We start from the raw sequence: 12,500 nt of genomic DNA, 5'->3' as shown, positions 1-12,500 counted from the left end.
TTTATGATGATATGATACCTTTTCTTCAATGGCATTCAGCTGGGCTTTCAAGTTTTCATTTTCTTTTACCTAAAGGAGGAAAACCAAAGCACTGGTTATGCCTCTATTCCTCTGTTTTAAGAAGTCAGGTGATAAATACATCCATGTTGCACTGGCTGTGACCGAGCTAATATAAGTGTTATCTTGTAAGTGTGTGTGTGTGTGTGTGTGTGTGTGTGTGTGTGTGTGTGTGTGACCTAGCAAATAGAAGTGTTATCTTGTTGAGTTGAGTTTATGTAGAGCTAACACACATAGCTTCAAGTAGCTATAATGGGGTGTGATGTCATATAAGAGCAGAGCTCTTGATAGTTTAGTAGAGTTAGCAGTGGCTCTAGCTAAAGTGAGTAAGTGGCTAAAATTACCAGATTTAGTCGTCATGTGACACTATCTGAAATGTGCATAGAGAGTATAGAGGTAGTCCAAGCTATAATGAGAGTTAGCAGCACTGCTAGCTACAATGAGCAGAGTTAGCAGCAGTGCTGGTGCAATGATCAGAGTCAGTTGTAGCAGTAGCTAATATTAGCATAGTTAGCAGCAGCGCTAGTTTAAATTAGCAGCAAAGGTGCTGGGTACCAGAGAGCTGATGGCGGCATGGGTGACTCTCTCCTGGTCCTGACTCTCCCTCAGAGCCTGACGCACCTCATCCAGCTCCTCAGCCAAGGACTGCGCTCTCACTGCCGCCAGCTGGGCACTGCAGACACACATATAGATACACACACACACGTGCACACACACACATGTAGATACACACACACACACATGCACACACACATGTAGATACACACACACACGTGTGCACACACATATAGATACACACACACACACACACACACACACACACGTGCACACACACACATGTAGATACACACACACACATGCACACACACATATAGATACACACACACATATAGATACACACACACAAGTAGATACAAACACACGTGCACACACACATGTAGATACACACACATGCACACACATAGATACACACACACACATGTAGATACATACACACACACAAATAGCACAGGTAAGTGGGACTGACATATGCAAACACATACAGTAGGCTGATTAATTGACTGTTGGTTGGGGACCTGTAGTTTTGGCATCTCAGTACTTTGGGGAACCTGGCGTATTTCAGGTACCTGGCCAGTTTGGTGCGTAACTCGGTCATCTCCATGGTGAGCTGTAGGTTGAGGTCATCGCCATGGGCAACAGCCCTCATCAGCACTGCATTCTGATCACGGAGCTTCTGACAGACGTGTTTCACCTCCGCCAACTCACACTGCAGCAGCTGGAGCTCACTAACAACACACACACACACACACACACACACACACACACACACACACACACACACACACACACACACACACACACACACACACACACACACACACAATTATGATCTATCCATGGTAATAACCATGTTGTTTGAGAAGCTTTCTATTCATAGTAGTGAGATTTTCTTTTAGGCACACACACACACACACACTTCTCTGACGCCTATGGTGCCTTGGAGGTGAGCTTAGAGCTGAGGTCACACACACACACACACACACACCGATTCAAACTTGTACATAACTATCTGCGATCGGAAATGTCATACAATTGTTTGAATGGATTGGTCAAATGTTCAGTTGAGCATCAAATCCCTTTTAAATGGCAAGTCAACTGTATTAATTCATAAAAAAACTCAATTAGATGTAAAAAAGTGAATCAGAGGTCAAAAAGTGAATTAGAGGTCAAAAAGTGATACATGTCTTTCCCTTATTCGTATTTTGCACTTGGATGGTCTTCCCCCGACTATGTGTGAGGTTATATTTCTATAGGTAGGTTGTGTGTGTGATGTTATATTTCTATAGGTAGATTGTGTGTGTGTGAGGTTATATTTCTATAGGTAGGTGTACAGTAACAGGTTCTTACTGACCTACGACTGTCATCTGTCTCAGGATCTGAAGGAGAAAATTCAGCACCTAGAACACACACACACACACACACACACACACACATTCACACACACACACACACACATTCACACACAAACACACACACACATCCAAACAAACACAAACAAACACACATGCACATACATTAGTACATACATACCCACCTATCTTCACACATACATACACACATACACATATCCATACACACACACTAGTTTTGAGAGTGTGTTACCCTGGGCTGTATCTCTCACAGGCTCAGCTGGATTCTGACTGGAGTCTCTGAAACACACACACACACACACACACACACACATATTACACACATGATACAGAATCACACACAACACATACGTACATATTAAATACATGATACACACTCACACATACACACAACACACGTACATATTACACACATGGTACACACTTACAGACACACACACACACACACACACACACATATTACACACAAGATACCTACTTACACACTCTCACACACACATACATACACACCCACACATAGACTCTGCAGGCCCATCTTGTCATACAACAACTTCATGCAACATTATTATAGCACGTGAGCTGCATTACAACTTTGTGTGTGTGTGTGTGTGTGTGTGGTACCTCTGCTGGCTGCAGTGCTGTATCCAGGTGTTCATGATGGAGTGTGTGTGTGTGTGTGTGTGTGTGTGTGTGTGTGTGTGTGTGTGTGTGTGTGTGTGGTACCTCTGCTGGCTGCAGTGCTGTATCCAGGCGTTCATGATGGAGTGTATGTGTGTGTGTATGTGTGTGTTTGGTGTGTGTGTGTGTGTGTGTGTGTGTGTGTGTGTGTGTGTGTGTGTGTGTGTGTGTGTGTGTGAGTGAGGTACCTCCGCTGGCTGCAGTGCTGTATCCAGGCGTTCATGATGGAGTGTGTGTGTGTGTGTGTGTGTGTGTGTGTGTGTGTGTGTGTGTGTGAGGTACCTCTGCTGGTTGCAGTGCGTATCCAGGCGTTCATGACGGAGTGGAATCTGAGCCGGTTCAGTGCTGGGTCCGCCCCCTGAGGGTCCAGCATGCTTTGCAGCAACACCAGCTCTTCATGACCGCTGCTCTGACCAATCACAGAACGCAGGTACCGCAGTACATCTGAGCCACGCACCTGACCTGCCAACACACACACACACACACACAGACACAGACACAGACACAGACACACACACACACACACACACATACCACACACACACACACACACACACACACACCACACACACACACACACTATAAAACTGAGCCTGGTTCGGAGGTAAGCGTGTTTGCGTGTAGGAGGTGTGAACTGTGTTTACCTGTTGCCATGACGTCACACGCCTCAAAAGTGATGTCCAGGAGTTCCCTTTCGTCAGCCTCGCCCCTTCCTGAAACCCTCCCCTGTTCCTCACTGTGGGCCAATGAACTCACTGCAGGACACATGCATCACACAACACATAAACAGAGATATGCACCACATACACACACACACACCACACACGCATGCATCTCACACACATAAACAGAGATATGCATCACACACACATAACCAGAGATATGCATCACACACACACAGACATACTCTCACACACACACACAGACATGCACACTGTGACGACCCCGCCTCTTTTGGTTGCTGGGCTGGCTGTTTGTCTGTCTATGTGTTTGTCTTGCAGATGACCAGCAGGTGTGTTCAGCTCATCAGTGATTGGGAACACCTGGGACCAGGTACTATAGGAGCAAATCCACTGGTTCCAAAGGAGATTCTGACAGAGCTTCAGACAGAGATTCGGAGCGAGACAAGGGAAACTTTGCTTCCTACGCTCTGCTCGTGCCATGCTCATCTTTGCGTACTTTTCACAATACAACACTCCACTTACTGACCTAGCATGCAGGCATACACGCTAACGCTTACTGATTCACTGACTGCCACACCTCACCGTAGCTTGGACTGTTAGTGTCCGGGCTAATTGTAATAAATTCTTAGTGTTTTGGCTTTTAAACTCTGTGAACGTCTGTTATTTGTCATGGTCTGTGAGCTGGACATGACAATCACACACACAGACATGTATCACACACACATAAACAGAGATATGCATCACACACACACACACATGCATCACACACAGATAAACAGAGATATGCATCACATACACACACATAAACACACACACACAGACATGCATCACACACACACAAACATGCATCACACACACATAAACAGAGATATGCATCACATACACACACATAAACACACACACACACAGACATGCATCACACACACACAAACATGTATCACACACACATAAACAGAGATTTGCATCACACACACACACACATGCATCACACACACACAGACATGCATCAAACACATACAAATGCATCACAAACACATGCATGCATCACACGCACATACATCACACACACACAAATAGATACACACATGCACAACACACACACACACAAACACCCAAACAGATGCATCACACACACATATGCATCACACACACAGACATGCATCACACACACACAAATGCATCACACACATGCATGCATCACACGCACATACATCACACACAAAGAGATACACACATACACAACACACACACACACCCAAACAGATGCATCACACACACAGATACACCCATGCATCACACAGACATTCATTGGAAATGTATGTGTGGGTGTGTGTACTCATACCGGTTGAGTGTGTGTGTGGTTATGTGTGGGTGTGTGTACTCATACCGGTTGTGTGTGTGTGTGGTTATGTGTGGGTGTGTGTACTCATACCGGTTGGGTGTGTGTGTGGTTATTAGGGGTGGGAATCTCTTGGCACCTCACGATTCGATTCGATTCCGATTCAGTGGTCAACGATTCGATTCTAAACCGATTATCGATTCTAAACCGATTATCGATTCAAAACCGATTATCGATTATCAATTCTAAACCGATAAAACGATTATGGATGCATGTCGATTTTTAAAACATTTGAGTTTGCTACTTAGAGTCTCAAATCACTTCCTACTTTGTGTTTGATAATTAAAGAAAATCAACAGGGGGGTATTCGTCGTAGCTCGCTAAGCGGTTTAGCGAGCTAATTTTCAGGCTAAGATAAAAAACGCCCCTCTTTTTGGTTCGTGGAAGCAACTTTTGATAAATCACCATAGTTACATATCGATTAGCACTAACCTGCTCCAGGGCAGGCTAACTTAAGTGTAGCTGGATAAGCTTGCCACACCCCCGGAAAAAGGAGGGATCCCATTGACCAAGGACTGATATTAGAGTTAGATTAGCGGAGGGAGAGAGTTCTTTGCGATCGCCAAGATCCATTATTCTTGTATGAGCGCTACCGATTCAGCCGACAAGGAATCATTAATTTACAAGACCTTCTCGAGTCATTTATTGCAAACACCACAGTCGAACATTGACTGTCTTGCGCTTTTTTGCGAGTGGTACATTTTTGTAGTGTCGGTGATGCGGAGAACAAAGCACTCATAATTATATGAGTGTTATTAGTACACCATAGCATATCATTATTGTAGAAAATGATTACGGTGGACTCATGATAAGAATAGAGAGAAATACAGACAATTTATTTTCACTGCTTCAATTTATTGCATTTGTTATTAATAACATTTAGTCATTTAACAGACGCTTTATTCAAAGGCGACTTCCAAGGAAATGTAAAACTACATGGAGGAAGGAGGTGAGGGGATGTGAACTAGCAACCATGCAGATTCAAACCGGTAGACGAAAACTCTGTACCAGCTGACACTTGCCGTCAGGGATTCATACATAGATATCACCTATAAACACCCAACAACACCTTGCTCTCACAGCGGTGGTGGTGTTGAATTTTGCCATGATTATGGTCTTGTATTCTCATAAGCGTTCATGTTCATCTCCTACTCGCCAGCGGAGAAAAAAGATCCCTTTCTCTTTGAGTTTAGAACCATTATACCGTTAGAAAATCATGGTTTTGGTGATCGACCTTTCCTGCCTTTTGAAGTAGGACGTGCACGCGCAAATGCCATGATAACTTTAGCCTGCTTGAAATTAACCACATGATTAGGATGCGGGTCAGCCGTTAACGAACCGATATTTGCTGTTCTCAATAAGCTCGCTAATCTTAACGGGCTAAAAGGCCAATTGATTAACTTAGCTTCAATCCTACGACGAACGTACCCCAGATGAATTACCTTCTCTATTTTTTATTAGAGAAAAAGCTTTTCCTTGTCACAATTATGACTTTCAATGAACAATGCAATACTCGATGCAGCTTGCATTTTAACACAAAATGGATGTGTAAATATATAAATAAATAAATAAATTTAATTTAAAAAAATTGTTTTTATTATTAAAAATCGATTATGTGTGGGTGTGTGTCCTCATACCTGCTGGGTTGTGTGCAGAGTGCTGAGAGACTTGGTCCTGCAGGGTCTGGGTGTTGGGTGGGCCCGGTTGATGGTTCTGGTTGTTGGGTGGGCCGGTTGATGGTTTCTGGGTGTTGATGGGCCCGGTTGATGTTCTGGGTGTTGGGTGGGCCCAGTTGCCTGAAGCCAGCCACTCCGAGGACAAAGTGAGGAGACGCCATGGGTTCACTGGCCAGGAATGATGTCAATGGCAGGACGTTATCAATCAACACAACAGAGCAAAACACAACTCTAGAGAATAACACATTACAACTTCACACTAGGACCCTGACCTGACCCTAACCCTAGGAACGTCAGGAGAACACAACACTGATAGAACACAACATACCAGCCAACACACCATAGAACACAACATACCAGTCATCAACACACCATAGAACACAACATACCAGTCATCAACACACATAGAACACAACATACCAGTCATCAACACACCATAGAACACAACATACCAAGCCAACACAACACTGACAGATTTCAATACACGTTCCAGCCCAGCATATAGTCAAGCAACAGATCCAGTTTTGAAGTGCAACATGATAACGGAAATTATGCCCTCCAACACATACACAAACAAACACACACACACACACACACACACACACACACACACACACACACACACACACACACACACACACACACACACGCCCCTTTGAATAGACAGACTTACTTCCCAGGTGGAGAGCCTTTGGTCAGGAGATGCTGTAGGAGCCACCATACCCACACCAGGCTGAGAGCTGAAGTTCTCTCTATGGTCCTGTGTTCTCTCTATGGTCCTGTGTTCTCTCTATGGTCCTGTGTTCTCTCTATGGTCCTGTGTTCTCTCTATGGTCCTGTGTTCTCTTACTCTGTGTTCTCCTACTCTGTGTTCTATAGCTCTGGACCTCTCTGCTCTATGCTGCTCCACACCACAAATTCTCACCAGAGTTAGCAGTTAGCAGTTAGCACAGCTGCTACTAAGAAGCCTCTTCAGGGGTCTTAGAGGCGTGTTTGGCTGCTCAGAGCACACACACACGCCCACACACACACACACCCACGCACACACACACACACACGCACACGCGCGCACACACACACACACACACACGCACACACGCTCACACACACACACAGAGACAGTCAGACACACACACACACACACACACATCAAAACCAGCTGACATTCTTCCCCACTCCCTTCCTCCTGCCTTGCTAGTGTCGACCTCACAACACAACAGAATAATGCCTTGATGGACGCCGATCATTAGCATGCAGGTTTACCATATCAAATGATTCAGGCCAACCTACTCACACAATTCACCATCTCTCTGTCTCTCTCCTACTCACACACACACACACACACACACACACACACACACACACTCTCTCTCTCCCAACCTAATCACACAATTCACCATCTCTCTCCTACTCACACAATTCACCATCTCTCTCCTACTCACACAATTCACCATCTCTCTCCTACTCACACAATTCACCATCTCTCTCTCTCTTCCTCCCCCCCCCCCCCTTGTTTCTCCCCCTCCCAACCTGTATCTGTGAAGTTCCATGTCATTTTGCATTGGAGAAAAAGACTAACTACTGGAAGATTGAATGAAAGGATGACTATGTGGCACTCTTACAGCCAGGATAAACTTCGGGCATCTTTCCTGACCACAGATCAAGAATGGGTTTAATTTCCACCTTTCAGTGAATCAGGAAATACAGACCAAGAAGAAGTGCCGGTTACTGTCACAGGGACAGTCACCATTGGTCACAGTATCTCCCCATTTTAAGAATACAAAATAATGTATTTTTTTTTAAGTCATCATGATGTTGGCTAATCCATTCATTTATTTCCGTTCACTCACATCGGCAATCTCACGTGCACCCAGTGACGCACTGTAGCTATCTTTGGGAAACAAATAGCCGTCTGTATGAGAAAAAAACCGGCTGTGTGTTTATAAGCACATCGCGGCCTGCATTTCCAGTTCCCATAAGCAGCCATCTTTCTGGCTCTTTCTTTTTCCTCTTCCAGAATGTCGCTAGAGGGCAGAGTTTCCCCTTCTCTTCGAGTGCAAAACTCACCCGGATGTTTTCCACCGTGAGAAGGAAGTGATCTCGCCTGGTACTGGCTCTGGTTCATTTCACGGTAGTTGTGCTGGAGAAACCGCGCACGAAGTAAACTTATCCTGACTGAAAGCGTGATTGACCACTGCACCCGTCACAATGTCTCGGGGATCTATAGAAATCCCCTTACGGGACACTGATGAGGTGAGTGGCTTCAGATTTACTCTTTGTCTGAGTTGTATGAAATTATATCTAGCGAACTTGGTTAGCGTCTTACCCAACTTGCTAATGTTGGCTAACGTTATAGGGGAAGCTTGGCGTTATCTAATGTTTCGGTCTCAGTAGCCGTCTAGCTTACGTTTCGGTCTCGGTAGCCGTCTAGCTTGGTCGGTTGGCAGGCGACAGCTGTGGGTGTTGCAAACCTGATCAATGTCACACATAAACGTGATCGATATCGCAACAATGCCTCACTTGCAAAGTTTCTCTTCATGCGTTTTTGATCAAGAGGCAGCGAGCCTGTTGTGTAGTACATGTATGAGTTTCACAGTCAGGAGTATCGATCATCATAAGTTATAGAGTTGCACAGTCAGGAGTATCGATCATCATAAGTTATAGAGTTGCACAGTCAGGGGTATCGATCATCATATAATATGGAGTTGCACAGTCAGGAGTATCGATAATCATGTAATATGGAGTTGCACAGTCAGGAGTATCGATAATCATGTAATATGGAGTTGCACAGTCAGGGGTATCGATAATCATGTAATATGGAGTTGCACAGTCAGAAGTATCGATAATCATATAATATGGTGGAATGATCAGTTTGACGTCCTTGCTCTTCCTTCCTTTCAATGATGGCTGCACTTACTAGAAATATACTCTGGCTAACCGAGGATGCCCACTCCGTCTGACACGCTGTTGTGTTGCAGGTGATTGAGTTGGACTTCGACCAGCTGCCAGAGGGAGATGAGGTCATCAGCATCCTCAAGCAGGAGCACACGCAGCTCCACATCTGGATCGCGCTGGCGGTAAGTGTGTGTGTGTTTCTGTGTCTGTGTCTGCGTGTGCGAGGTCATCAGCATCCTCAAGCAGGAGCACACGCCGCTACACATATGGATCGCGCTGGTAGTAAGTCTGTGGGTGGGTGGGTGAGTGGGTGTGTGTGAGTGTCTGTGTGTGTGTGTGTCTGTGAATGTGCGTCTGTGGGTGGGTGAGTGAGTGAGTGAGTGGGTGGGTGTGTGTGAGTGTCTGTGGCTAGTCTGACGTCTGATGTGTCGTCCACAGCTGGAGTATTACAAACAGGGGAAGACGGAGGACTTTGTGAAGCTGCTGGAGGCGGCGCGTATCGATGGGAACCTGGACTACCGCGACCACGAGAAGGACCAGATGACGTGCCTGGACACGCTGGCCGCCTACTATGTGCAGCAGGCGCGGCGTGAGAAGAACAAGGACGCCAAGAAGGAGCTCATCACCCAGGCAACGCTGCTCTATACCATGGCCGACAAGATCATCATGTATGACCAGGTATGATCTCACCTGCTCTCTTAGTGTGTGTGTGTGTGTGTGTGTGTGTGTGTGTTTGTGAGGATTGTGTGTGTGTGTGTGTGTGTGAGGGTTTTGTGTTGTGAAGAGTAATGCAGGGCACACAGCATTAGATTTGATGTTTACATGTGTGTGTGTGTGTGTGTGTGTGTGTGTGTGTGTGTGTGTGTGTGTGTGTGTGTGTGTGTGTGTGTGTGTGTGTGTGAGTGAGAGGGTTGTGTGTGAGGGTTTTGTGTTGTGAAGAGTAATGCAGAGCACACAGCATTAGATTTGATCTTAACATCTGTCTGTCTGTCTGTCTCTGTGTGTGTGTGTGTGTGTGTGTGTGTGTGTGTGTGTGTGTGTGTGTGTGTGTGTGTGTGTGTGTGCGCGTGCGTGCGCGCGCTGTAGAACCATCTGCTGGGGAGAGCCTGTTTTTGCCTGCTTGAGGGAGATAAGATGGACCAGGCTGACGCCCAGTTCCACTTCGTCTTGAACCAGTCCACCAACAACATCCCAGCTCTCCTAGGTAACCATCCACCAACAACATCCCTAGTCTCCTAGGTAACCATCCACCAACAACATCCCTATTCTCCTAGGTAACCATCCACCAACAACATCCCAGCTCTCCTAGGTAACCATCCACCAACAACATCCCTAGTCTCCTAGGTAACCATCCACCAACAACATCCCTAGTCTCCTAGGTAACCATCCACCAACAACATCCCTAGTCTCCTAGGTAACCATCCACCAACAGCATCCCTAGTCTCCTAGGTAACCATCCACCAACAACATCCCTAGTCTCCTAGGTAACCATCCACCAACAACATCCCTAGTCTCCTAGGTAACCATCCACCAACAACATCCCAGCTCTCCTAGGTAACCATCCACCAACAACATCCCTAGTCTCCTAGGTAACCATCCACCAACAACATCCCTAGTCTCCTAGGTAACCATCCACCAACAACATCCCTAGTCTCCTAGGTAACCATCCACCAACAGCATCCCTAGTCTCCTAGGTAACCATCCACCAACAACATCCCTAGTCTCCTAGGTAACCATCCACCAACAACATCCCTAGTCTCCTAGGTAACCATCCACCAACAACATCCCAGCTCTCCTAGGTAACCATCCACCAACAACATCCCTAGTCTCCTAGGTAACCATCCACCAACAGCATCCCTAGTTTCCTAGCTAACCATCCACCAACAACATCCCTAGTCTCCGAGGTAACAGTCCACCAACAACATTCCAGCTCTTCTAGGTGACCATCCCCCAATATCCCTAGTCTCCTAGGTAACCATCCACCGACAACATCCCAGCTCTCCTAGGCAACCACAAAGACTGTTATTTTGTGTGTGTGTGTGTGTGTGTGTGTGTACCTTGACAGGAAAGGCCTGCATCTCCTTTAATAAGAAGGACTACAGAGGAGCTCTGGCTTACTACAAGAAGGCACTACGAACCAACCCTGGATGCCCTGGTGAGCTTAACTTTGTGTGTTTGTTTGTGTGTGTGTGTCAGGACGTTGTGATAGCCAGACTCAGTGTGTGTGTGTGACGAGGTATCTAAGTGCTGACCCCTGGCCTATTAGCAATGGTGCGTCTGGGCCGCTGCTTTGTGTGTGTGTGTGTGTGTGTGTGTGTGTGTGTGTGTGTGTGTGTGTGTGTGTGTGTGTGTGTGTGTGTGCTGAACTCTACCCCCTGGCTGACCTCTGACCCCTGCAGCGGAGGTGCGGTTGGGCATGGGTCACTGCTTCGTGAAGCTGAATAAGCTGGAGAAGGCCCGGCTGGCGTTCGGCCGTGCGCTGGAGCTCAACTCCAAGTGTGTGGGGGCGCTGGTGGGCCTGGCTGTGCTGGAGCTCAACAACAAGGAGGCCGACTCCATCAAGAACGGGGTGCAGCTCCTCTCCAGGGCCTACACCATCGACCCCAGCAACCCAATGGTCCTCAACCACCTCGCCAACCACTTCTTCTTCAAGAAGGTAACAACACCACCTGTTTCTGTGTCTGTGTCTGTGTCTGTGTCTGTGTCTGTGTCTGAGTCTGAGTCTGTGTCTGTGTGTTTCTGTCCATGATGTATGATTCTGCAGAGCACGGAGCTGGTTGGTCATCATCTCAGCATGTCCTCTTATATGTGTGTGTGTGTGTGTGTGTGTGTGTGTGACAGGACTACAGTAAGGTGCAGCACCTGGCTCTCCATGCGTTCCACAACACCGAGGTGGAGGCCATGCAGGCGGAGAGCTGCTACCAGCTGGCCCGCTCCTTCCACGTGCAGGTAGGACACGCCCCTCACTGCACACCTGGCCAGGTACACCATACTCACTGATGGAGAGCTTACAGCTAACCGTGTGTGTGTGTGTGTGTGTGTGTGTAGGAGGACTATGACCAGGCCTTTCAGTACTACTACCAGGCCACCCAGTTTGCCTCGGCGACGTTCGTGCTGCCGTTCTTCGGCCTGGGCCAGATGTACATCTACCGGCGGGACAAGGAGAACGCGGCGCAGTGCT

The 12,500-nt window shown here is 46.7% G+C and overlaps 2 protein-coding genes across 2 annotated transcripts in view; one reads left to right on the top strand and one right to left on the bottom strand.

The window, feature by feature from the left end:
* Nucleotides 1–2,262, bottom strand: part of LOC116225162 — a 14,443-nt gene extending 12,181 nt beyond the window's left edge. The window contains exons 1-5 of the mRNA XM_042710777.1: nucleotides 2,221–2,262; nucleotides 1,970–2,015; nucleotides 1,185–1,343; nucleotides 613–730; nucleotides 19–69 (exon numbers count right to left, since the gene is read on the bottom strand). Of these exons, the coding sequence (XP_042566711.1) occupies nucleotides 19–69; nucleotides 613–730; nucleotides 1,185–1,264 (249 nt within the window). The 5' untranslated portion in view covers nucleotides 1,265–1,343; nucleotides 1,970–2,015; nucleotides 2,221–2,262. The remainder of the gene's footprint in view (nucleotides 1–18; nucleotides 70–612; nucleotides 731–1,184; nucleotides 1,344–1,969; nucleotides 2,016–2,220) is intronic.
* A 6,271-nt stretch (nucleotides 2,263–8,533) lies between these two features.
* Nucleotides 8,534–12,500, top strand: part of LOC116225274 (RNA polymerase-associated protein CTR9 homolog) — an 11,998-nt gene continuing 8,031 nt past the window's right edge. The window contains 8 exon segments of the mRNA XM_031587535.2: nucleotides 8,534–8,677; nucleotides 9,403–9,501; nucleotides 9,758–9,997; nucleotides 10,406–10,523; nucleotides 11,385–11,474; nucleotides 11,719–11,975; nucleotides 12,161–12,268; nucleotides 12,368–12,500. The exon segment at nucleotides 12,368–12,500 is cut by the window's right edge and continues 104 nt beyond it. Of these exon segments, the coding sequence (XP_031443395.1) occupies nucleotides 8,633–8,677; nucleotides 9,403–9,501; nucleotides 9,758–9,997; nucleotides 10,406–10,523; nucleotides 11,385–11,474; nucleotides 11,719–11,975; nucleotides 12,161–12,268; nucleotides 12,368–12,500 (1,090 nt within the window). The 5' untranslated portion in view covers nucleotides 8,534–8,632.

Source organism: Clupea harengus, chromosome 20 (assembly GCF_900700415.2).
Source record: "Clupea harengus chromosome 20, Ch_v2.0.2, whole genome shotgun sequence".
NCBI classification, from domain to species: domain Eukaryota; kingdom Metazoa; phylum Chordata; class Actinopteri; order Clupeiformes; family Clupeidae; genus Clupea; species Clupea harengus.
The sequence above is the reverse complement of the archived record's forward strand: the minus strand, read 5'-3'. Positions and strand labels throughout refer to the sequence as shown.